This window comes from Leuciscus leuciscus, assembly GCF_965113295.1.
Source record: "Leuciscus leuciscus genome assembly, chromosome: 24".
Taxonomy (NCBI): domain Eukaryota; kingdom Metazoa; phylum Chordata; class Actinopteri; order Cypriniformes; family Leuciscidae; genus Leuciscus; species Leuciscus leuciscus.
This window is the reverse complement of record NC_138723.1, coordinates 32,421,141-32,447,063: the sequence shown is the minus strand read 5'-3', so window position 1 is coordinate 32,447,063 and position 25,923 is coordinate 32,421,141. Positions and strand designations below refer to the sequence as shown.

At 47.9% G+C, this 25,923-nt stretch overlaps 3 protein-coding genes across 3 annotated transcripts in view; all 3 read right to left on the bottom strand.

Moving 5' to 3' along the window:
* Window positions 1-25,923, bottom strand: part of ripply3 (ripply transcriptional repressor 3) — a 105,609-nt gene that overhangs the window by 50,913 nt on the left and 28,773 nt on the right. The gene's annotated exons all lie outside the window — the stretch shown is intronic.
* Window positions 1,143-24,812, bottom strand: LOC309489280 (uncharacterized protein). Its single transcript, XM_082157915.1, has 2 exons — window positions 23,666-24,812; window positions 1,143-1,333 (listed from the first exon to the last, which is right to left on the bottom strand). The coding sequence occupies exon 1, from the start codon at window positions 24,709-24,711 to the stop codon at window positions 23,728-23,730; it is 984 nt and encodes a 327-aa protein (XP_082014041.1). The 5' UTR covers window positions 24,712-24,812; the 3' UTR covers window positions 1,143-1,333; window positions 23,666-23,727.
* Window positions 19,951-23,376, bottom strand: LOC309488878 (uncharacterized protein; the record flags this gene model as incomplete). The annotated part of the gene is made up of 2 exons (XM_082157296.1): window positions 22,122-23,376; window positions 19,951-22,036 (listed from the first exon to the last, which is right to left on the bottom strand). Exon 2 carries the CDS (start codon window positions 21,631-21,633, stop codon window positions 19,951-19,953), a length of 1,683 nt encoding a protein of 560 aa, XP_082013422.1. The 5' UTR covers window positions 21,634-22,036; window positions 22,122-23,376.

Below are 25,923 nucleotides of genomic sequence, written 5' to 3'. Positions count from 1 at the left end.
TTGCCAGTAGTGTATGCTAACTGCACAGACTTACAACTGCTTTATTCTGTGTGCGTCTTTACAAATAAGAATCTGTATTTTGTTGTTCTTTTACTGTCATTGCTAAGGCTAGATTGGTAGTGTTTTGTCTGTTTAGTGTTGCTAAATGTAAGCTCAGGCTTTTCCTGCCCGGCTAGGCCTTGTGTCGTGATGCTTCTTTCTATCGATGTATAGGTTGCCACTCGGGCATTATTCTTTGGTTACACATCGTAGAATACGAGTTAAGCACCCTCTGCGCATAGTTTGTAAGCTATCGCGGTGATATTCGCCCTCAATCCAGTTAATCGGTTATAGGGCACGCACCTCCCGCATGTACACTGGTCGTCACGTGACACCTCTCGGAGCGGCCTGGTGTAGTTATTTATGCGATCAGCAGAGGGAGCCATTGTATTGCGAATGGTTTATCCTTTCTCATTGTTATAGTTGTAGCCATAGATATCATATAATAAAGGCTAGATGTCTCGTCCGCGCTGCTGGCCAATGGAGGTCGACGTCCGCACACGGCGGCCATCTTGCCAAAGGGTGCTTGCTCACTCGTAACATGGTGCATGTACTTTTAAATAACCATAACTTGCTCAATTTTCTACCGATTTTCAAACGGTTTGGTTTGTTATAAACATCAGAGATGTAGTTATGACACTGCATACATATGAATAATTATAACAATGGACTTCCATATGAAGGAATTATAGCCACGTTAATAACGTTTGTAAGAAACCAAACCGTTTGTAAATCCGTCAAGATTTCAGCGAGATAAAAGGATTTGTGTGCGTGCTGATCACTCACCTTAATTCACAGCTTCCCTGTGGCAAGATGGCCGCTGGTGATGCCGGAAGTGACTCCGCCTTAAGACATCTAGCCTTATATGGATATCTATGGTTGTAGCTGCTTAGACCCACAGAACAGCCTTTTTCATTCTTTTAATGCCAGTTTCGGCCATGTTAAAATATTATTGTATTTTATTCCTGTTATATTATTAGAATAGGATACAGTTAATACAAATAGAGGTTTGTTGCATGATAATCATTCATTTGCATTCAACAAATTATGTTTGTTTTATTTCTTTATTTGTTTCAGAAACACACATCAATGTACATATTCAATCATGCAGTTGTAAATTCAATAAATACTTCCAATGAAGAAATCTTGCGTGATTCTGATCGATCACCCGCTGTGAGCTCTACCTAACGATCCACAAACTATCTAAATCAAAGAAGCCAGTCTTCTTCTGCACATGCAGCAAACGGCCAAAGGTCAGGGGTGAAACCCAGGCCCAGTGCATCGAAGAGTACACCTCTATATATGAGCGCACGCTCCAGCATCTGGGCCATCCCTTATCAACACCAAATATCTAAACTAACCTTCAGCTGACGGCACAGTGAATGAACCATGGTCATGGATTCGAGAGTTGAGATTGTTCTTGATATTTAAAAAATAACTCTTTAAACCACTGATCGGTTCATACTTTGAGTAAACAACATCTATTAAAGTCTTCTTAATGTCCTGATGAATACACGGGTTAGGTGTAACAGAATTAACATTCCTACGACACCCTTTAATTTCAGTATTTTGAATGTAACATACCATTTTGTGGTAAGGAGGGGCGCTTTCAGTGTATAACTTAAACATTTCTGAATTGATCTTGAAGGTCTTGTATTCCTTAAACAAATTATCCAGGTTCTGTAAATACTCATCGATTGCAGCTTCGATTACATCAACACAGTCTGATGCAGGTTTACCAGCCTGAACACCCAGTCGAGCCTCATGGATCAGCATCTGGACGTGGAAGGCGGCTCCGTTGACCCAGATCTTGAACCCACGGCTGCTCATCTGTCCGACATGCAGCAGGGAGTTTCTGAGGATGGTGAGATGTTTGCTCAGCTCCTGTTCCAGTCTCTTTATTTCCTCCCGTAATCGTTCGGTATTGTTCATGTACATGCGATGGCGTTTCAGATACTCTGACATTGAGTCTCGGACACTCGAAGCTTTCTCTTCCCCAAACACACGTTGTAACAGGCTGTATGTGTCAGCACTTGTCTGAGTGCCGCCCTTGATGATGATATCTATGATCAAGGAAACCACCAAAGCTCCAAGTCCAACAGCATTCGGGACTAAATTCAGTCCGCCAATGGCAGCTCCAAAACTGCTGATGTAACCTGGCGCCGTTTTGAGCATCTCATCAGAGTAAGCCTGCAGCACAGCGTTAGAGTCGGAACCAGAATATTTCAGCAGAGACTCATCTATGCCTACATCTGGTAAGAGGTCTGGTTGCTTTAACATGTCTTCATAAATCTCAAGAGCAGCCCTCTCATGGTCCTCTTGTGAGGTTGTGCCGCCCATGATTATTCCTCTCGATCTGTGATCGCTCACACAGAGCTCAGATGTCCCCGACCAGCAGACTGAACACTATAATCAGAATACTGAGATAAAACCCAGCCAGCTCCCTCATATATAACCAGGATGACAACAGCCAATCAGACCTCTGGAAAATGGTTATGCGTAGGGCTTATATAAGCACAATGTTTTTGTGTTGTTCATTCATTCACTGGACTTATTCTGAGGCTGCATGTGTACTGGAAAAGACAAGTTGATTTTCAGCCTAATGCTCCCTTTATCACATCTATTCTGTCACAAAAAAATATATTAGTTCTGGGTCATATGAGGGTAAAGATGTGATTTTCTTTTGTTGGTGCGAATAAAGCCTCCCAAAGCCCCTCCACAAAAGCTGTCTGGCTCAGACAATATGTCTATGAGTGAGCACCAGTGGCTTGAAAAGGGCCTTTGTTAAGGTTTTCGGGAAGCCTGTGATGCCTCAGTCATATCCAATGTGCCACGAGCCAATAGTGGAGCTGCATTCGAGCGGGCGATCTGCTGTCGGGCCCACCGTGAGCAGCGGTCTCGAAGGGTGTAGAGTCAGCTCTGTCTAAAGTCTAACCCATTGTAATAGAAACACACTGATTTGTTATTATGGCAGTAAGTGTTTTCATTATAATATGCATACTGGCTTTAAACCTATATATAACCCTTCAGGATTTCTTTAGCTCTGTATAGTTTAACAGTTTTTCATAAAAAAGAAATGTTCGATCCAAATGGGTATTTTTGCGTCTCTGTTAACGTTGAGATTTTGACAGCTGCTTCTCCCAACATGCTTTTGGGTGATGTAAACCATAGACAGAAAAATGAATGGACACAGTGACCCTGTGAATTTGACGGAGACCAGCGAAGTCTATTAGAAGCTCTTTCCCGGTGATGGCTGAGCGCACTGCGCAGACTCAAACTGAGCTTGAAGACGTAGATGTGACGAGAGCAACCAGTCTAAAAGTTGGAAGTCTTCTGGTAGCGGTGGCAAGAGAAATCCAAATGTCATATGAATTCACCAAAGTATTTCTAATCCATCAAAACGTTGCTGAAATATTTTGTTCTGATACTTTCATGGACTCTCTAAGGGCTTCTCCCTTGACTGTATGCCTCCACGTCCCCGATTGCCTGCGAGCTTCTCCTGACTATACGGTCATTTCTCTACTGTGCGACAGAAAGTTGCGTGGTCATGACACAACCGTTAGCCTATCTTTCAAAAACGTCTGCTACTGAGCCATAACGTACAAGGTAGTGGAGCTTTTTATGCATTGTCGTGTTTCTTTAGAAATAAACAATGGACAAATGGAGTCTTTCAACGCTTCAGATGTAAAGTTATTCGCTGTCAAAGTGACGGCAAAATGAATGGCAGTCAGTGGAATGCTAACAGAAGGTGATGGCTAGTTAGCCTCAGAATATCCCTATAGGATGAATGCTTTCCGGATGCTCGCACACAAAATATTATGTTGTCATGGAGAAGATCAGTTAGCCATGGGTTACACCTGAGCTGGGGTTCTGTTTTCCCTTTTGTTAAGCACCTTTTAAGCACACAGACTATTCAAAGCGCTCTAAGGCAAAGAAAACAGGGCTCAAAATTAGCACCATCTAGCCAAACGCTGGTAAAATATGCAAGTGGCTGGTAGTTCCCCTCTGAGGGAACTCGCGCTGCGTCGAGAATCGACACATTGGGGAACGCCTTCAGCGTGACGCACGTGTCTGAAGTCTGTATAGAACTAGTCCAACCTTGTTTGGTGTTGCGTCATGACGTCACTCGTCATGTGGTGGTGATGCGGAAGCTACAAAAGGACGCCGGAACATAACCGTGTCAGCTTCTGGTCTTCAGCAAGCGTTCTGTGTCTACCATATGTCTTATTTGGTGTTGTTTGTCACTTCATTAATAGTATGGCAAGCAAAAGCAAACAATTCAGACAGTGTGCGTCCCCTTGCCCGCTTTATTTGAGCGAGGGTGATACACACTCGCTCTGTGTAGTTTGTTTGGGAGTGGAGCATAAACGGGCAGCGCTCGAGGGCGCTGTCTGTGCAAACTGCGATTAAATGCCACTAAGAACGCTCCGCTCCCGCCTGAGCCTGTTTGATGAATCAGGCCAGGCTTGCGCTCCCCGTGGATCAGGTCCCGTGTCTGCCGAGGCAGCGCGGCGCATGCTTTCATGGGGATCGCAGATGGAGTTGGCGGATGATGCTGAGACGACCTCGGCCCTTTCTCAACATTCAGAGGCCAGCTCCATGGATCCTGCTCAGGGATCGGAAGCTCGCTCTGCGGCTTCTTCCGCCCGTGAGGAGGATCCGATGCTCGAACTATCTGGCTCCGAGGAGCTGGATATTTTGAGCATCGACGCGGGAGAATGCGAGGACTCGCCACCCCATTCTCCTGCCTTTGAGGAGCTGCTGGAGGTTGTGACCAGGGCAGTGGCTAAGTTAAACATCGAATGGCCACAAGAAAAGCAGGAAGAGAAAAGAAAAAGAAAACTCAATGAACGTTTCCTGCAAGCCCGGTCACAGCCTTTGCACCGTAGCCTCTCATTTTTCACCGATCTCCACACTGAGGTGTTGAGATCGTGGAACAAGCCCTTCTCTTCTCGAATTACGAGCCCTAATGTCCACCTATATTCTACCATCCTGGGTTTGAAAGAGAAGGGCTATGGGACGATGCCATGGGTAGAAGAATCATTCGCTGCCCATCTCTCACCCGATTCTGCATCGTCCCTAAGAGCTTCCCTTGTCCTAGGTCTCATGGGTCTGCTGCCAGGGGGCAGTCCCATGAGGCAGCCGCCAGCTCCTTATACCTGCAGCAGCAGAAGGAGAGTATTGCCTCTCGTGCTCCCCCGCAAAAGTCCTGGAGCCAGAAGCAACACTCTCCAAGCCGAAGGCAGATCTAAGGACTCTCATTCAGGCGAGGAAGGCTTCAGCAAAGAGGTCCTAACACGATGCGCAGGCCTCTGAGGGCGGTCCCCCCCGCGATCGAGCACCAACATCTCGCTCCTTCGCGAGCCCTCTGGAAATCGATGTTTGCCTCCTACCACTAAATGCGGCTCGGGATGCATCGGTTTCCAGCAAACGCGAATCGCAGAGTCCGCCAGAAAATACTGCGGCCCTGCTGATTTCGCACCCTCTCACGAGGCCTGCAGAAAAATTATTTCGGTTAGCTCCTGCCAGTCAACTGCTTCAGGTCACCGAAACCCAACATATGACAATCAAGGTCAGTCCAGACAGACTGATCCCACTAGTAGATTATTTCGACACCTGGAAAGGCCTCTTGGTTCCTCCTCAAGAGAGGGAAGTCGGGTTCTACAGCCGGTACTTCATAGTTCTCAAAAAGGATGGGGGCTTACGCCCTATTATAGATCTCAGGGTACTGAACCAGTCTCTGAGGAGATTCAAGTTCAAGATGTTAACTATCCCCTTAATCGTGAGTCAAATCAGGTCCGAGGATTGGTTTGTCACGATAGATCTAAAAGATGTGTACTTCCATATATCCATCCTGCCCCAACACAGGAAGTTTCTAAGGTTCGCTTTTGGGCGAAAAAGCGTATCAATACAGAGTACTTCCATTCGGCCTAGCACTGTTACCTCGCACCTTCACAAAATGCATGGATGCAGCTCTTGCTCCTTTTAGACTTCAAGGCATCCGCATCCTCAACTATATCGACGATTGGCTCATTCTAGCACAGTCAGAGGAGATGGCGGGTCAACATCGAGATGTTGTTCTGAACCATCTAAGGTGCTTGGGACTGAGACTCAATGTCAAGAAGAGTTTGTTGATTCCGCTACAGAGAACTATTTTCCTGGGGGTAGTATGGTACTCAGTCACGATGCGTGTAAACACCATCTTGACTACAGTAATGAGTATCAAGCTAGGCCAGGCCATCACTTTCAAACATTTCCAAAGGGTTCTGGGTCTTCTAGCACCAGCGTCCAACGTGATACCTTTTGGCCTGCTGTATATGAGAGCCCTGCAGTGGTGGCTCAGGACCAGAGGGTTTTCCCTGAGGGGGAACCCATTTCGCACGATCAAAGTAACGCGCAGATGCCTTCGTTCTTTGACGATGTGGAAGAAACCATGGTTCCTGTCCCAAGGCCCTGTTTTGGGAGCACTGTGTCAGAGAAAAATAGTGACCACGGATGCATTCCTCACAGGCTGGGGAGCGGTCATGGAAGGCCGCTACACCAGGGGTTCATGGAAGGACCACCATCTCTCTTTTGGCACATCAATTGCCTAGAGATGCTGGCTGTATTTCTGGCATTCAGACATTTCCTTCCGAACCTCAGAGGCCATCATGTTCTAGTACGAACAGACAATACGTCGGTGGTCTCATATATAAATCGACAGGGGGGCCTGAGATCGCGCCCTCTATGCAGACTGACACATCAGGTTCTTCTGTGGTCCCAGGGCAAACTTCTTTCAGTCAGAGCCATGTTTATCCCTGGGGACGAAAATGTGGGAGCAGACATCCTGTCGAGGCAGGGGCTGAGGCCTGGGGAATGGAGACTCCACCCTGAGACGGTGGAGATAATATGGAGGACCGCTCTGGTTCTCCCTCACTCATCCAGCTCCCTTAGGACTGGATGCCATGGTGCAGGCGTGGCCGAGGCGACGTCTGTACGCATTTCCCCCGATCACTCTGCTCCCAGGGGTTTTAGAGAGGGTCCGGCGGTACGGGATCAGCTTGCTCCTAGTAGCCCCGTACTGGCCGGCCCGAGTATGGTTTTCGGACATCATAACTCTTCTAGCAGGCCCTCCGTGGCAAATGCCGATCAGGAGGGACCTTCTTTCTCAGGCAGAGGGCACAATATTTCACCCTCGTCCGGAGCTATGGAAACTGTGGGTCTGGCCCCTGAGGGGGACCAACTCATAAATGCTGGTCTCTCAACTGAGGTTGTTGAGACCATCCTAAACTCTAGAGCCCCCTCCACGAGGAAACTGTATGCATTAAAATGGAATGTATTCAACTGTGTTCCACACGCCTTTAGGGGTGGGCACCCTGGGGAGACACCCACTTATAATACGTTTCCTTCGTGGAGCAAGGAGGATGAGGCCTGTCGTCCAGTCCAGGGTCCCCACGTGGGACCTGGCTGTGGTTCTTGAGGGGTTATCCCTGGCACCCTTCGAACCATTGGACACAGTGTCTGAGAAATTTCTATCTTTAAAAGTAGCTTTCCTGCTCGCTATTACTTCCCTGAAAAGAGTCGGCGATCTGCAGGCGCTATCCGTTGCTCCCTCTTGCCTCGAGTTCGCTCCTGGCAGAGCAAGAGTCATTCTCCACCCTAGACCCGGCTATGTGCCTAAGGTGCCTACAAATGTGGCACGGTCTGTAATTCTTCAGGCATTTCATCCTCCACCGCATGTGTCCGATGAGCAAGCGAAGCTATATATTTTATGCCTGGTCCGAGCCCTTGAGGCCTATGTTCAGAGAACCTCGGGCTGGAGGAAGTCGGATCAGTAGCCTCAGAATCTCCCTATAGGAGGTACACTTTCTGGATGCTCGCACACGAAATATTATGTTGCCATGGAGAAGATCAGTCAGCCATTGGTTACACCTGAGCTGGGGTTCTGTTTTCCCTTTTATTAAACACCTTTTAAGCACACAGACTATTCAAAGCAGCCGTAAAAACAATGGTAATGTACTGAGTGGCTGGTGAAATTTGAACATTACTAGCCTTTTGGCTGGTGGTCGAAAAAGTAAATTTTGAACCCTGAAAGAAAGACATAAAAAAACATCTAAAAATGAAAACAGAATAAAATATATAAAATAAAAATAGACAGAAATACGGGTAGACTGCAGTTGCCCCAAATTCAATAAAAGGAATTAAAATTCCACAAAGAAATTAATTTAATGGCACAGCAGAAGCCTGCTGTATAGCATATTAGCAACTGTAAGGATGGATTTCTGCTAAGACTGAATTCAAGGATTTGAACCTGCAATAAAACAATAAAACTCACGAGATCTATGGGACAGAGAGCACAACACAACTGGCCCAATCTCATCTCTCCCCCCCATGCTGAATTCCTGAACCCTCACCTTATCTTCTACCCTACAGGTTTCACTCAGTCATACAAAACACAGACACCTACTGCCTCCAGCTGTTTTATGTGAGGGCAAAACAAATACTTCTGGTACGACACGGTACGATTTCATTCTTCTGAAATCATTATTTACAGTAGATTATGTGTAGTCTGGTGTTCCCGCAAATCTCTGTCCAGGATAGATCACACTTAAGGAACTATTGAATGGAGCATGGGGCACAGCCTTAGACCTTCTGATTTCTGACTATCCCTGACTTAGCATGTTGTACGCTGTAACTATTATAAAAAATTACACCTACGGGTTAGCAGAGAGCGGCCGCTTAGGGTAAAATGGTTACACTGCTCCCTCTGACTATTTCAGAACGGGCTAGTTTGTGACCGTGAGCGCAAAGTGACACTGGGTCCGTAATGAACAAATATTTAAAATTATGAAATGGCCAGAATAATCTATGGTCTAAATTAAAAACACAACTAATCTGAAGATCAGCTGTTTTACATTCCACCGGACGCTAATGCTAAGCTAGCGCTTGCACAGGTACACAACAGCATTAACAACAGCCTAGTAGCACACCCGGACAGTGTTTTTGTTGCCGCTGGGGCTTTTAACCATGCTGACTTAAAAACTGTTCTTCACAAATTCCATCGCAATGTGAAATGTGCTACTAGGGGAGATAAAATGCTGGACCAGGTGTATACTAATCAGGGCCGGTTCTAGACATTAGGAGGCCCTAGGCAAAATCCATGTTGGAGGCCCCCCACCCACAATAAAAAACACTTGAAACAAATATGATTCCTAACCTTTTTATTTATACAACATTTAATTTTAAATTTAGTATATTTTTACTTACACAGTTCATAAGTTTGGACACATTACTATTTTTAATGTTTTTGAAAGAAGTCTCATATGCTCATCAAGCCTGGATTTATTTGATCAAAAATACAGAAAAATAATATAGTGAAATATTATTCAAATTTAAAATTTCTATTTTCTAAGGTTTTCTATTTAACTATACTTTAAAATTGATTTCTGTGATGCAAAGCTGAATTTAGTGTCACTGTCATGGCTTAGAAGGAAAAAGTCAAGGATTCAATAGCAAGTGAATACTGGTGTTTATTAACACAATAGTAATGGAAGTGCAGGTTGAGATGTCAGGCAAGCAGAAGAATGACAGGCTCGGCAACGCAGGACTCAGTGGGCAGGCAGCAACGGAACGAACTGCAGACAATCCTCAGAACAGGCAGACGAAACTCAGAACGGGAACACAGGAACTCGTGTCCGATCCACAGAACAGGCAGACGAATCTCAGAACAGGAATTCAGGAACTGGGCGAGGGAGAGAGAACTGTGAGCTGCGCCTGAGAACCTCCACAACCATCTGACAAAGACAAGACGAGGTGACAAACAATATATAGGACATCCTCATTCAAAACAGCTGGCGCTGATCAGCTCATCAGCGATAACGAGCCGTGCTGATGAGCCACGCCCATTCATACCGCACGCACACACATAGCAAGGGCGAGTCAATGAATCCATCAACCGTGACAGTACCCCTCCTCCTAGGAACGCCGCCTGGCGTTCCCAGCCACCCTTACCTGTCGATTGTAATCATCGATAAGGGAGTGATCCAGGATGTCCCTAGCAGGAACCCAACTTCTCTCCTCCGGACCGTAACCTTCCCAGTCCACCAAGTACTGGAATCCGCGTCCCCTCCGCCTTGAGTCCAGTATACGATTAACCGAATAAGTAGGCTCCCCATCTACGAGTCGCGGCGGGGGGGGGGAACCGGGGCAGGCGGATTAATGTGAGAACGAAATACGGGCTTAATCTTGGATACATGAAAGACGGGATGAATCCTCCTGTACGCTGGAAGGAGGTTGAGGCGGACTGCCACCGGACTAATGATCTTGGTGACAGTAAACGGGCCAATGAATTTGGGAGCAAGTTTATTAGAAACGGAGCGGAGAGGAATGTTTCTGGTTGAAAGCCACACTTTTTGACCAACGACGTATACGGGAGGCTTAGACCGGTGGCGATCGGCTTTAGCCTTGGTGCGCGCCCCCACCTGGAGTAGAGTCTCACGGGCTCTAGTCCATGTGCGGTGACACCTCTGGACGAAGGCGTGAGCGGAGGGGACCGCGACTTCGGATTCCAGACTGGGGAAAATTGGTGGCTGGTAACCTACACTACATTCAAATGGAGATAGGCCCGTGGACGACACTGGCAACGTATTGTGTGCGTACTCCACCATTGAAAGTTGCTGACTCCAGGAGGAAGGATTCTTGGAGACCAAACATCGTAACACCCTTTCCAAATCTTGGTTGGCTCTCTCGGTTTGACCATTGCTCTGGGGGTGAAACCCTGAGGACAGACGGACAGTTGCTCCCAGTAACTTACAAAACTCTCGCCAAAATTTGGACACAAACTGGGGTCCTCTGTCAGAAACCACGTCTATCGGGAGGCCATGTAAGCGAAAGACGTGATCAACAACAGTCAACGCTGTCTCCTTGGCTGAGGGTAATTTGGGCAAAGGAATAAAATGAGCCGCCTTCGAGAACCGGTCCACCCCAGTCAAAACGACTGTATTGCCCTGAGAGGGTGGGAGGGCGGTGATAAAATCTAGCGCTATGTGGGACCAGGGTCTCGAAGGGACAGGCAGCGGTTGAAGTAGCCCATCTGGGGGTCGATTGGAAGTCTTACCAGTGGCACAAACCGAGCAAGCCAAAACAAAACTGTGAATGTCACGAGCCATCAGTGGCCACCAGAATCGTTGCTTGACTAAAAAACTAGTGCGATTTACTCCTGGGTGGCAAGCTACGTTGGAACAATGACCCCACTGAATAACGTCGGACCGTAATCCCTCCGGCACAAACAAGCGATTCGGTGGGCAACCGGGCGGAGGCGTTACCCCTTCTAAGGCCGATTTGACCTTCGACTCGACCTCCCACGTGAGTGTGGAGACAAATAGGGTCTCGGGTAAAATGCACTCGGGAGTAGACGGGCGATCGGTATGGTCAAAAATACGCGATAAAGAGTCGGGTTTGATGTTTTTGGAACCCGGGCGGTACGAGAGAGAAAAATCAAAACGACCGAAAAAAAAGTGCCCACCGAGCCTGCCTGGAGTTCAGTCTTTTGGCGGTTCTAATATATTCCAGGTTCTTATGATCGGTCCAGACGATAAAAGGTACCCCCGACCCTTCTAACCAATGACGCCACTCCTCCAACGCTAACTTTACTGCCAACAACTCCCTGTTACCAATGTCGTAGTTACGTTCGGCAGGTGATAAACGACGGGACAAAAACGCGCAGGGATGCAACTTGTCGTCTGTGGGAGAACGCTGGGATATAGCACTGCTCCTACCCCCACCTCTGACGCATCAACCTCCACCACGAACTGATGTGATGGATCAGGGGCAATAAGGATGGGGGCTGAAACGAAGCGGCCTTTCAGTTTAGCAAACACAGCCTCAGCTGTGTCTGACCACCTGAACGCCGTTCTGGGGGAGGTCAAGGCAGTCAGAGGTGCGGCTAGTTGGCTGAAGTTGCGAATAAAACGCCGGTAGAAGTTGGCGAACCCCAGAAACCTCTGTAGGGCCTTACGGGAATCTGGGCTTGGCCACTCCACCACAGCCTTAACCTTCTCAGGATCCATTCGCACTCCCTCAGACGAAATGATGTACCCTAGGAAAGGAACAGACTGTGCATGAAAAGCGCATTTCTCCGCCTTGACAAAAAGCCCATTCTCTAGCAACCTCTGAAGCACTCGTCTGACATGTTGAACGTGCTCCTGGAGAGACGAAGAGAAAATCAATATGTCATCCAGGTAAACATATATGAACTGGTCTACCATGTCTCTCAACACATCATTGACGAGTGCCTGGAAGACCGCTGGGGAGTTGGAAAGCCCGAATGGCATAACCAAATATTCAAAGTGCCCCCTGGGGGTGTTGAACGCGGTTTTCCACTCATCCCCCTTCCTGATGCGAACCAAATGATATGCATTTCGTAAATCCAATTGTGTGAAGATTGATGCTCCCTGCAACCTCTCGAACGCTGAAGACATCAACGGCAAAGGATAAGTATTCTTTACCGTGATGCTGTTCAACCCCCGGTAATCAATACAAGGTCGCAGAGAGCCATCCTTCTTCCCCACAAAAAAAGAATCCCGCCCCCGCTGGAGAAGAGGAAGGACGGATGAATCCAGTTGCTAGAGAATCAGAAATATATTTCTCCATAGCCTCCCTTTCTGGAACAGAAAGCGAATATAACTTGCCCTTAGGCGGAGACGTACCTGGCAGTAGATCTATAGCACAGTCATAGGGACGATGCGGAGGAAGAGAAGCAGCCCGAGACTTACTGAACACTTCCTTCAGGTCGAGATACTCTGGTGGCACGTTAGACAGATTCACTGGCTCCTCCTGCAACACAGAACAAGAAACAGACGGAACAGCAGACGAAAGACATGAGGCATAACATTGATTACTCCAACAGGACACGGAGTTCTGACCCCACTCTATCCTGGGTCCGTGTTTCACCAACCACGGATGACCCAGGACAATGGGGGCGTGAGGTGACTGAGTGAGGTAGAGTGAGATCCTCTCAGTGTGGTTACCCGAAGTGATAAGTGTGATGGGTCCAGTGATGTGAGTGATGCCCGGAAGTTCCTGTCCATTTAGTGCGTGGATGGTGATACCGTGCTCCAGAGGTGTGATGGGGATGTGAAGTTTCTGAGCCAAGGAAAAGTCCATCAGATTCCCTTCCGCTCCCGAATCCACCAGCGCCTGGCCGTTGAAGGCGTGGCCTGCCCACTGGAGTCTCACCGGGAGGAGGGTGGCGTTCGAGGGTCTGGCCAAGGATATCCCGCCCGACAGTAGCCTCCGTCCTACCGCCGGGCTTGGCCTTTTAAAGGACAGGTGGAGATGAAGTGGCCGGCCTCTCCACAGTAGAGACACAGACCTCTCGAACGGCGATGTTCTCTCTCCTCCCGGGAGAGCCGAGCTCGACCTACCTGCATGGGTTCAGGATCGTCCGAGGGGCTGACCGTGTTCACTCCCCTGAGACTGGGGAACTCAGCAAAATCCCCCACTGGAGTCTGGAACGATCGATTCGTTCTCTGTTGTAAACGTGCATCGACTCGTAGTGCCAGTTCAATCAGTCCATCAAGAGTCTTGGGTAAATCCAACGTGTAGATCTCTTTTTGAACACGATCAGCCAACCCATGCAGGAACAAGTCCCACTGCACCTCCTCGTTCCATTTGCACTCGGCGGCCAACGTCCGGAACTGGATGGAATAGTCGGAAACCGAGCTGTTGTTCTGCCGAAGATCGGCAAGTTGGCGAGCCGCCTCGCGTCCGGCGACCGCGCGATCAAAAACGCGGCTCATCTCTTGCTCGAGTGCTTGGAACGAGGAGCAGCATGGGTGTTGATTCTTCCACACCGCTGTTCCCCACAGAGCCGCGCGTCCAGATAACAGCGTCATCACCAGTGCCACTTTACTCTCCTCGGAAGAAAACGTCACAGGCTGAAGAGAGAAGTAAATCGAACATTTGGTTAGAAAAGTTCGGCACATATTCGGTTCTCCAGAATATCTCTCGGGGGTGGGGATGCGCGGCTCGGGTCGGTTGATGTTGAAATTTTCCGGGGGAACAGGCGGGGGCGGTGCTGGTGCAGTGGGACGTCTCAGATGTTGTAGTTGAGAGGAGAGCTCAGACACCTGCGTTACCAGAGCCTGTATCGCCCGAGGAACCGATCTGTTCATCCTGACGGTCCATACGGGCGTGATTATCAGCATACATCTGCTCAAATGTAACTGCACTCGCTGAATCCATGATCTGGTCAGATGGTTCTGTCATGGCTTAGAAGGAAAAAGTCAAGGATTCAATAGCAAGTGAATACTGGTGTTTATTAACACAATAGTAATGGAAGTGCAGGTTGAGATGTCAGGCAAGCAGAAGAATGACAGGCTCGGCAACGCAGGACTCAGTGGGCAGGCAGCAACGGAACGAACTGCAGACAATCCTCAGAACAGGCAGACGAAACTCAGAACGGGAACACAGGAACTCGTGTCCGATCCACAGAACAGGCAGACGAATCTCAGAACAGGAATTCAGGAACTGGGCGAGGGAGAGAGAACTGTGAGCTGCGCCTGAGAACCTCCACAACCATCTGACAAAGACAAGACGAGGTGACAAACAATATATAGGACATCCTCATTCAAAACAGCTGGCGCTGATCAGCTCATCAGCGATAACGAGCCGTGCTGATGAGCCACGCCCATTCATACCGCACGCACACACATAGCAAGGGCGAGTCAATGAATCCATGAACCGTGACAGTCACGTGATCCTTCAGAAAACTTTATAATATTCTGATTTATTATCAATTGTTAGAAATGGTGCTTAATATTTATTTTATAACCTTTTTCAGGATTTTTTGGTTATTAAAAAGTTGTTTTTAAAAAGTCTTCACTATCCCTTTTTATATATTTAACACATCCTTGCTGAATATTCCTGTTTTTTTCTGTATTTTTGATCAAATAAATGCAGGCTTGTAGAGCATAATAAGAAACTTCTTTCAAAAACATTACAAATAGTAATGGGTCCAGACTTTTTACCGGTACTGTATGTACATATTAATCAAACTTTATCTAAGGTAATCTCTTTTTTGCTTAATTAAGATGTTATTGTTGTTGTAGTTGTTATTTTGCTGTTTTATTCAATTTATTCACAGTTCCAGAATACCACTTCAGTAGATGAACATAAGTGCTTTTATCATTTTTTTTTATAGCTACGGTATGGGCAGGATTTTTCCCATTTAATCAATATTGACTGCAGATATCATCATATTATTAATATCAGTAATATGATATTATGTATTGCATTGTTACCTTATGCTATACACAAATCAAGTGGAAGAGAAAGACACGATCTCTACTGAGCAGAAAAAGAAAATCTAAACTGATATTATTGGCATAAGTAGGCTATGATGTCAGGGTATAATCTAATAATCTGCAGAATTTAGAAGATAGACCCATAGATATGAGATCCTTTATTTGAAACATTTAAAAATGTTGTAGTGTGTTAGCTTTTTAACTTTGAATACAAATGTCTTGTCTTTTACTTTTGTAGCTTTTTTACTAGTCAGCTCCCGACGCGATGTTATTCATTGTACGCGCAAATTCAAAGTGTCGTTTCTGGGCACGTTAATGACGCTCGCGCTCTTTTAAACTCGTAATAAAGCGGTGAATGATTTTTCCAGAAATGACGCTGATCTGCAGTACAAGTTTATATTTAGAATACATTGCAATCACTCCAAAATAGATGACGACAACTCACACACCTGCATCACGAGCTGTGCTTCTCTGCGTGCCTATTAGGCTTTTGCTTCGCAGCACCCGATGGATGCGTTTGTTACACAAACTTTCAGAAGCCGGCACCCGCTTTGAAACGGAAACATTAATTGGTTTAACTGCAGATGAGTGACAATTCAACAATATCCAATGAACAATGAGGCTAGTATTTCTGCCCGTCTTGACTGGTGGATTATATAGAGGATGTTATACGGTTATGGAGGCCCCTCCTCAAAGCCCGAGGCCCTAGGCAATCGCCTGCTCTGCCTATAGCTAGCGCCGGCCCTGATACTAATGTAGCAGAAGCATACAGGGCCCAGACCTACCCCCACCTGGGTCTGTCAGACCATCTCTCCCTGCTGCTACACCCACGGTATACACCTAAGATCAAGAGCGCTGGGACTACAACCAAAACCGCGAGAATGTGGCCATGGACGCCATCCCTATGCTACAAGACTGTTTCCACCACACAGACTGGGATGTTTTCAAGGGGCAGGGCACGGACACTCGTGAATCACTGGATGAATATACCACCACTGTCCTGAGTTACATCAACTTCTGTGCGGACAATGTTACGTCTTGGAAACATTTCCGTGTGTATCTCAACAGGAAACCTTGGATGACACACAGAGTTGAACAACTGATCCGAGCTAGGGACAGAGCGCTGGGTTCTAGGGACCCTGATGTATACAGCAGAGCCAGGGCTGCATTAAGGAAAGGAACAGGCTTGGGAGGGTTACTTTAAAAATGTATTCCGTTACAGTTACAAATTACTTCATAAAAAAAGTATTCAGTAATGTAATCCAAGTACTATAATATGAAAGTAATGTTACTGATTACTTTTGGATTACTTCAAGGTCACGTATATAAATAAAGTCAAGCAAGAAGAAATATTATAAAAAAAAAAAAAAATTATTTATAAAAAATTTGGTCCAGTGTACAATATTTGCAAAATATACACACATGCCTGAATATATATTTATGTAAAGGGCTATACAGACATCTAGTGGCTAATGTATAGTATTACAGATTATTTTTGTTTTATTTTTTACTAATTTTTAACTAAAAAATAAAAACACAACATTTACAATTTTTACACAATCTACATATTAGTTTATTTTAAAATAGGCCTACATGTTGACTAAAGCTGTGATCTTTCTTAATTTGCCTGACTGAACTTGGGGCGTTGGCAGTGGGAGTTCCTACATTACCTAGACAGCAAACATCCCGTTACGCGAGAAAAGATTAAGAAAGGACATTTTGGGTACTAAAAAAGCTACTCTCCTAATTTCTACAAAATAGCAGCGGAATTTCCATGAATTAAAAGCGATTTTACCCGCAGGCAGCATCGTTTCTACTAGCAGCAGTGATTCAATCTGCGTCTGAGGAGATTGTAGAAAGCTGTTATTTGCACATGCACCAGCGCGTGGCACACGTGAGTCATTACTGGCAACAGAACCAGGAACTACTGTATAATCAAGCAGCGCTTAATATAGTGTTATTATGCCAAAATACTTATTTATTTAGTTTTAAATGAAACCATTGTAATCCTGAAAGTATTCACCCTTTTTTCAAAATGTAACTATAATCTGATTACTACGTTTTTTGACGTAACTGTAACGGATTACAGTTACTGGATTTTTGTATCCTGATTACATAACGCCGTTACATGTATTCCGTTACTCCCCAACCCTGGAAAGGAATCAATACTGCCAAACAACAACACCAGAGGCGTATTGAAGCCTGTTTTAATAACTCTGCAAACCCCAGGCAGGTATGGGAGGGCATCAGGGCTATCACGGAATATAAGAGCAAATCAACACCTCCCTCAGCTGATTCCACCTTGGCTGAGGATTTCAACCTCTTTTACGCCCGCTATGACAGGGACAACACAGCCCCTGTGCTTCCCCCCCTCCCCTCCACTGATCCTGCCCCAGTCCTGAGCACTCATGAGGTAAGACGGGTCCTCTGCGGCATAGCTAACTGACGTTTTTACCGCCATCTACAATACATCGCTGTCCACTTCATGGGTCCCTGCCTGCTTTAAGGCAGCCACAATAGTCCCAGTCCCCAAGCAGTCAAATGCCACTTGTCTAAATGACTATAGACCGGTGGCACTCACCTCCATTCCTGCCAAGTGCCTTGAGAGGCTGGTCATCACTCACATTAAAGGCACAATACCACCATCACTTGACCCACACCAATTTGCATACAGATGGAACCGGTCGACTGAGGACGCCATCGCCATTGTGCTCCACACGCTATTGGAACATCTCGAGCACAAGAACACCTACGCGAGACTCCTCTTTGTCGACTTTAGCTCGGCCTTTAACACAATCCGGCCGTTTAAACTCCGAGCCAAACTGCACCATCTTGGCTTTAACAACTCGCTGTGCAATTGGATTGTGGACTTCTTGACAAATTGAATACAGAGTGTTAGAGTAGGCAAGCACGTCCTCCACCCTTTCAATCAACACCGGGGCCCCCCAAGGGTGTGTGCTTAGCCCCTTGCTCTACACTCTATTCACACATGACTGCTCTGCTTCTCTTTGATCCAATCTCATTGTTAAATTTGCCGACGACACAACAGTGCTCGGACTCATCAACAACAACAATGAGGCGGATTACCGGACTGAAGTGCTACATCTAGCGTCATGGTGTGTCAATAATAACTTGTCTTTGAACATCAAAAAGACCAAGGAGATCATTGTGGACTTCCCTAAAAGAAGACCCAATCACTCTCCTCTCTCTATTGGCAATGAGGTGGTAGAGAGGGTGTCACATTTTAAATTCTTGGGAGTTTCTGTGACCGAGGACCTGTCCTGGGGAACTACCATCACCTCAGTGATAGGGAAGGCCCAGCAACGCCTCTACTACCTGAGGCAACTGAGGAGCGCCAGGATCCCAAAACAGCTGATGGTCAACTTTTACAACTGTGCCATCAACAGTGTTTTGACATATGGTTTCTTAGTGTGGTACTCCAGCTGCACTAAGGCCCATCAGCAGGCACTCCAACGGGTGGTAAAAACAGCGGGTAAAATCATTGGGACCACTCTCCCAGAGATCAGTACCATCTATGATACCCGCTGTCTGAAGAGAGTGCACAACATCCTGCGGGACTGGCATCACCCGGCCCATCACCTGTTCCACCTGCTGCCCTCAGGGAGAAGGTACAGGTCCATTGGTGCCAGTAAAGCCAGACTGGCTAACAGCCTGTACCCTTACGCAGTGAGGCTGCTTAATGATGCCCTTTCCCCCTCTCCTCCCCCCTCCCATGGACAGTAAACCATACCCCACTTTGCAATATCTGTGTACTGGACTTTGCATTGCTGCATTAACTACATCTATATCCAACTCTGACCATACTCTCTGTTTTGGATGCCTTTTAAGTTGTTTTGTAAAAGCCTCTTTGCTGATATCAAGAGTGAATGTCACTGGTTTTGTGCCTTAACAACCATATACTTTTGATGTGCCATGTTTACACAGGGGGTATTTATTATTTGAAGGGGATCTGCACTGGTGTTTGTGCATTTTATAACATTCCATGTACTGCTGTTGTATGCTCCAAACCCAGGCCCGGTGCACCGAAGAGTACGTCTCGGGTTACGTATGTAACCCTTGTTCCCTTAGAGGGAACGAGACTGCGTCAATGACACTTTGGGGACGCTCCCTTAGCGTAGCGGCTCTGAAGTATGAATGAAAACTAATCCAATCCTATTGGCGTTGCGTCGTGACGAAATGAGTGACGGCATAGGTGGAAGCTAGATAAGGACGCCGGCACAGCATAGAGTTAGCTTAGCGATGAAGCAAGTTCTCCCAGTCAGGGGGAGGCGTGGCGAAGGGACGCAGTCTCGTTCCCTCTAAGGGAACAAGGGTTACATACGTAACCCGAGACGTTCCCTGTCAAGGGAACTCGACTGCGTCAATGACACTTTGGGGAACGAATACCCACTATGCCACAACGAGCCCTGCCTGTCCCAGTGTGAAGCTGAATACAGGCACACTTAGGACGAGAGTACAAGGGTGCCAGGTGTCGATGGAAGGTCCAAACTATAAAACCTAATAAAGGTATGCGGGGTAGCCCACCCTGCTGCATCACAGACTTCTTGGATGGGAACCCCAGAAAGGAGGGCTCTAGAGGACGCCATGCCTCTGGTAGAATGAGCCCTCACGGCCAGAGGTGAAGGCAGATTGCGCACCTGGTAGGCCGAAGATATAGCCTGAACGATCCAGTTACTGATGGTGGGCTTGGAGGCAGGAAGCCCCTTCTTGGGCGACCCGAAACACACCAGCAACTGGTCCGACTTCCGCCACGAAAAGGACCTCTGAATATAGATTCTGAGAGCTCTGATGGGGCAGAGCCGATGAAGTCCCACTTTAGGCCGTACAATTTCCTCGTGGAGGGAGCCCTAGAGCTTAGTATGGTCTCTCTCACTCCTGCTGACAGACCAGCTTCTAGGTACTGTGCCCCCTCAGGGGCCAGACCCAAAGACTCCACAGCTCTGGCCGAGGGTGAAGCTGCTTTGATACAATCTGTATTGTGAAAAGCGCTATACAAATATACTTGACTTGAAATATTGAGCCCTCCGCCTGTGTCAGCAGGTCCCTCCTGATGGGAATCTCCCATGGAGGGGCGCCCAGGAGTGATATGATGTCCGAGAACCATACTCGGGCCGGCCACAACGGGGCTACCAACAGTAGACTGCCCCCGTCGCGACGGACCCTCTCTAGAACTCCCGGGAGCAGAGCGATCGGGGGAAAAGCATACAGACGCAGCCTCGGCCACGTCTGCACCATGGCATCCAACCCCAGCGGGGCTGGATGAGTGAGGGAGAACCACAGTGGACAGTGGGTCGTCTCTCGAGACGCAAATAAATCCACTTCCACTGGGCTGAACCTCTGACATATTGAGTCCACCACATCCGGGTGGAGCCTCCATTCCCCGGGCCTCAGCCCCTGCCTCGACAGGACGTCTGCTCCTAGGTTTTGGTCCCCTGGGACGTACATTGCTCTGAGAGACAACAGTTTCCCTTGAGACCAGAGGAGAATCTGATGCGAGAGGTCTGCATAGAGGGCGTGACCTCAGTCCCCCCTGATGGTTTAAATAGGACACCACTGACATATTGTCTGTTCTCACAAGAACGTGGTGACCCTTGAGATCTGGGAGAAAGCTCCTCAGAGCCCGGAAAACCGCCAACATCTCCAGGCAATTTATGTGCCAGGAGGAATGTTGGTTCTGCCACAGACCTCTTGTAAAGTGGCCGTCCATGACCGCGCCCCAGCCCGTGAGGGATGCGTCTGTCGAAGCGGCCCTCCGGTGACATGACACTCCCAACACAGGCCCTTGGGACAGAAACCAAGGCTTCTTCCACATTGATAGGGAACGAAGGCATTTGCGCGTAACCCTTATCATGCGAAATGGATTTCCCCTTGGAGAAAACCCCTTGGTTTTCAACCAGCACTGTAAGGCCCTCATGTGCAGCAGGCCAAATGGAATCACGGTGGATGCTGCTGCCATGAGCCCTAACACTCTTTGAAAATGTTTCACAGTGATGGCTTGGCCTAGCTTTAACCCGGACACCGTGGCCAGGATGGACTCGATCCGTGCAGGAGACAGCTGTGCCCGCATCAAAACCGAGTTCCACACCACTCCCAGGAACGTAGTTCTCTGGGCTGGTGTCAACACGCTCTTCTTCTTGTTGAGCCTCAACCCCAAGCTTTGAATGTGGCCAAGGACGACATTTCGATGCCGAACCGCCATATCTCGAGACTGGGCCAAAATGAGCCAGTCGTCGATGTAGTTTAGCACACGGATGCCCTGGAGCCTCAGCAGGGCCAGAGCGGCATCCATGCACTTGGTAAATGTGCGAGGGGAGAGAGCTAGGCCAAATGGAAGAACCCGATACTGGTACGCCTTGCCCCCAAAGGCAAACCTCAGGAACTTCCCCCTCGGGGCTGGTGTCGAGTGTTTTGCGAGAGCCCTTGACGATTCCCTGAAGCGGAGGACCGGCAGGGAGAGGTCGAAAACGACTCTCGTTGTGCGAACGCAAATGCTGCCTGGCCATAAGCTCGCGGGGTTCGCCGGAAACTGATGTGTCCCGAAGCGCCATAGGCGGCGGGATGCTGACACCAGTTTCCTGAGGGCCCAACGAGAGAGAGGATCTCGATCGCTCTCTCTCGTGGGGGGCGGCCCTTAGAGGTTCCACAGACATTAGGACCTCTTTCCCTTAGCCTTTCTTGCCTGAAGAACAGTTCTTAAATCTGTCCTCTCAGGAGGCTGCGGGTGAGAGCGCCGTCTAGAGTCCCAAGCTCTCTGAGGGGGAGCTCTAGAAGCGACACTCTCTTTCTGGTCCCGTCTGTATGAGGAGCCTGAAGACGGCTGAGGCTGGCCCCCAGCAGCCGTCTTCTTGGACCTTGAGCGGCGAGGGATGTACTGCTTAAAAGCTGCGCTCTGCTTCTTAGCTTCCTGAAATCTGTCGACGACCGCATTAACCGCATCGCCGAACAGACCAGACACCGAGACAGGGGCATCCAGAAGAAAAGCCCTATCTTTCTCCTTAATTCCAGAAAGATTTAGCCACAGATGCCTCTCCGTGGTTACGAGAGCTGCCATGGAGCGCCCAATAGCACGGGCCGTCTCCTTCGTAACCCGGAGAGACAGGTCTGTGGCTCTGCGCAGCTCAGCGACATCCTCAGGTGTCGGGCCCTCGCCCTCATCAATGTCCCTTAGCAGGTCGGCTTGGTAGACCTGTAAAATAGCCATGGTATGCAGGCTCGCACCAGCCCGACCCGCCGCCATGTATGCCCTGCCCACTAAGCCAGATGTCATGCGACAGGGCTTAGAGGGCAGAGCCGGGGCTTTGAGGGATGAAGCCGCATCAGGTGAAAGATAGTTGGCCAAGGGCTGCTCGACCGCATCCCATAACCATTCTCCTTAACCCCCACAATATTAGAATAGTCCAGTATCGGGGGATTAGACAGGCGAGAAGAATACGGCCTGTTCCATGACTTACACAACTCGTTGTGTAAGTCAGGAAAGAATGGCAAAGCCCTCCGTGGAGGCTGTTGTCTGTGCTGTAGAAAGCGTTCATCAAGCTTACTTGAAGAACGCGCTTCCCGTTTCTCTTGAGGCCAGCTGATATAAAAATTTTCTACAGCACGCGTTACAACCTCTACGAGCTCCTCATATTTCACTGGAGCAGAGTGAGATGGCATTGTGTGTGTTCCAACTAATTCTCCTTCCACAATGCTGAGCACGTCTAATTCCTCAGAATCAGACAGCTGCAGCACGGGATTCTCAACGTGAATGGAAGAAGCCGCGGGGCGGTCTTCCGCATGGGGAGGAAGGGAATCTGAGCTATCAGACGAAGATCGAGAAAGTGCCGAAGCAGTCTCGATCGCGTCTGCTAGCTCCCTCTGCGAGCCCCACGATCTGAGCCACCCGCGGGGAGCGTGAGGTTGGCCGGCTTCATCGAATATAGCCAGCCGGGAGCGCAGCACTCTGATCGGGAGTGCTTCACAGTGGCCGCAGGCAGCCCCCTCGAGAACTGCCTGGGCGTGCAGCGCTCCCAAACATTCAACACACAAGTCATGAGTGTCCACATAACCTAAACTGATCCTCGCTTGCCATCTCCTAACAACAAACAATTTCTTCTCACTTTCAGTTCACACACACACAACAGAGAGCGCTTGCTGAAGAGCTAAAGCTAACTCTATGCTGTGCCGGCATCCTTATCTAGCTTCCGCCTATGCCGTCACTCATTTCGTCACGACGCAACGCCAATAGGATTGGATTAGTTTTCATTCATACTTCAGAGCCGCTACGCTAAGGGAGCGTCCCCAAAGTGTCATTGACGCAGTCGAGTTCCCTTGACAGGGAACACCTCTACATATGAGCGCACGCTCCAGCATCTGAGCGATCCCTTATCAACACCAAATATCTAAACTAACCTGCAGCTGACGGCAGAGGGAATGAACCACGGTCATAGATTCGAGAGTTGAGATTGTTCTTGATATTTAAAAAATAACTCTTTAAACCTTTGATCGGTTCATACTTTGAGAAAACGATATCCATAAAAGCCGTCATAACTTCTGGTAGAGCACACGGGCTAGGTTTAAAAGAATCAACATCCCTTCTACAGCTTTTAATTTCATTATTTCGCATATGACATATTGATAAAGGGTGAGGAATGCTGAAGATAGTTTTATATATAAACATATTTGAATTGATCTTGTAGGTCTTGTATTTCTCCAGCAAATGATCCAGGTACCCTAAATACTCAATGATTGCAGCTTCGATTTCATTAACACAGTCTGATGAAGGTTTACCAGCCTGAATATCCAGTCGAGCGCCATGGATCAACATCTGGACGTGGAAGGCGGCTCCGTTGACCCAGACCTTGAACCCACGGCTGCTCATCTGTCTATCATACAGCAGGGAGTTTCTGAGGATGGAGAGATGGTTGCTCAGCTGATGTTCCAGTCTCCTTATTTCCCCCCGTAATTGTTGGTAATTGTGCATGTTCATGCGATGGCGTTTCACATACTCTGACATTGTGTCTCGGACACTTGAAGCTTTCTCTTCCCCAAACACACGTTGTAACAGGCTGTATGTGTCAACACTTGTCTGAGTGCCGCCCTTGATGGCGATCTCTATGAGCAAGGAAATCACCAACGCTCCAAGTCCAACAACATTCGGGACTGAAGTCAGTGCACCAAAGGCAGATCCAAGACTGCGGGTGTAACCTGGCACCGTGTTGAGCAGCTCCTTATTGAAAGCCTGCAGCACAGCGTTAGAGTCGGAACCAGAATATTTCAGCAGAGACTCATCTATGCCTACATCTGGTAAGAGGCATGGTCGATGTAAAATGTCTTCATAAATCTGAAGAGCAGACCACTCAAAGTCCTCTTGTGAGAATGTGGAGCCCATGATTATTCCTCTTGATCTGTGATCGCTCACACAAAGTTCAGATGTCCCCCGACCAGCAGACTGAACACTATAATCAGAATACTGAGATAGAATCCAGCCCCCTCCCTCACATATAACCAGGATGACAACTCCAACAGCCAATCAGACCTCTGGAAAATGGTTATGCGTAGGTCTTATATAAGCACAATGTTTTTGTGTTGTTCATTCATTCACTTGACTTATTCTGAGGCTGCATGTGTACAGGAAAAGACAAGTTGATTTTCAGCCTAATGCACCCTGGATCGCATCTATTCTGTCGCAAAAAATATATATTAGTTCTGGGTTATATGAGGGTAAAGATGTGATTTTCTTTTCCTGGTGCGAATAAAGCCTAAGTCGCCCGGCGCATATGAATCCCAAAGCCCCTCCAAAAAAGCTCTCAGGCTCAGACAATATGTCTATCATACCCCTTTTCCACCAACAAGAACCGGGTGCTGGTTCAGAGCTAGAGCTATTGCCAGTTCGGAGTTGGTTCGACTGACGAACCGGTTTGCGTTTCCACCGGCCAGAGAGCCACAACAGAGCTATATCTTACGTCACTGCATACGTATCATGTTGCCCAGCAACGCGCGTGCGGCAGCGCCAAACACAAACACACCAGACTTGTTCGAGATGCATCGGCTTCTCGCAGAACGATCAGCACATGAAATCAAAGCACTGCGAAAGCGATCAAAAAGCACAAGGAGTCGTATGATCTCCAAACACTCCCGCAGCTCTGATCGGTCCACGCTGCTCCGATGCATCTCGAACAAGGCATCAACAATAATAGACGTTGCGTTACTATGAATGCTCATGGGTTTGCGAAAATAAATAGGCATCCAAACACGGCGAATCCAACGCGTTCGTGCGGCTCGCCGTATCTTATACATAGACGGATATTATAATCGAGCTGCTATTAGCTCGACTAGCTGCTATTTAAAAATGGCGGTCACAAGTTTCTCTTCAGTCTTGTTGGCCACGGTAACCCCGCCCCCAGCCTCTGACGCAAGCGGTTCTTTCTTGGCTCCGTTCTAGACCCTGCAATGATTTGGTGCTACTTAAGAACCAGTTTTACTGGTTCGGAGCTGGTGCTTTGGCGGTGGAAAAACAAAGAACCGATTTGAAACTAGGCTCTGGCTCCGAACCAGCACCAGTTCTGCCTTGGTGGAAAAGGGGTATCAGTGAGCATTATGT

Bases quoted from the DNA above. Each gene is read 5' to 3' on its own strand.
- LOC309489280 (XM_082157915.1), bottom strand. From the start codon at position 24,711: ATGGGCTCCACATTCTCACAAGAGGACTTTGAGTGGTCTGCTCTTCAG.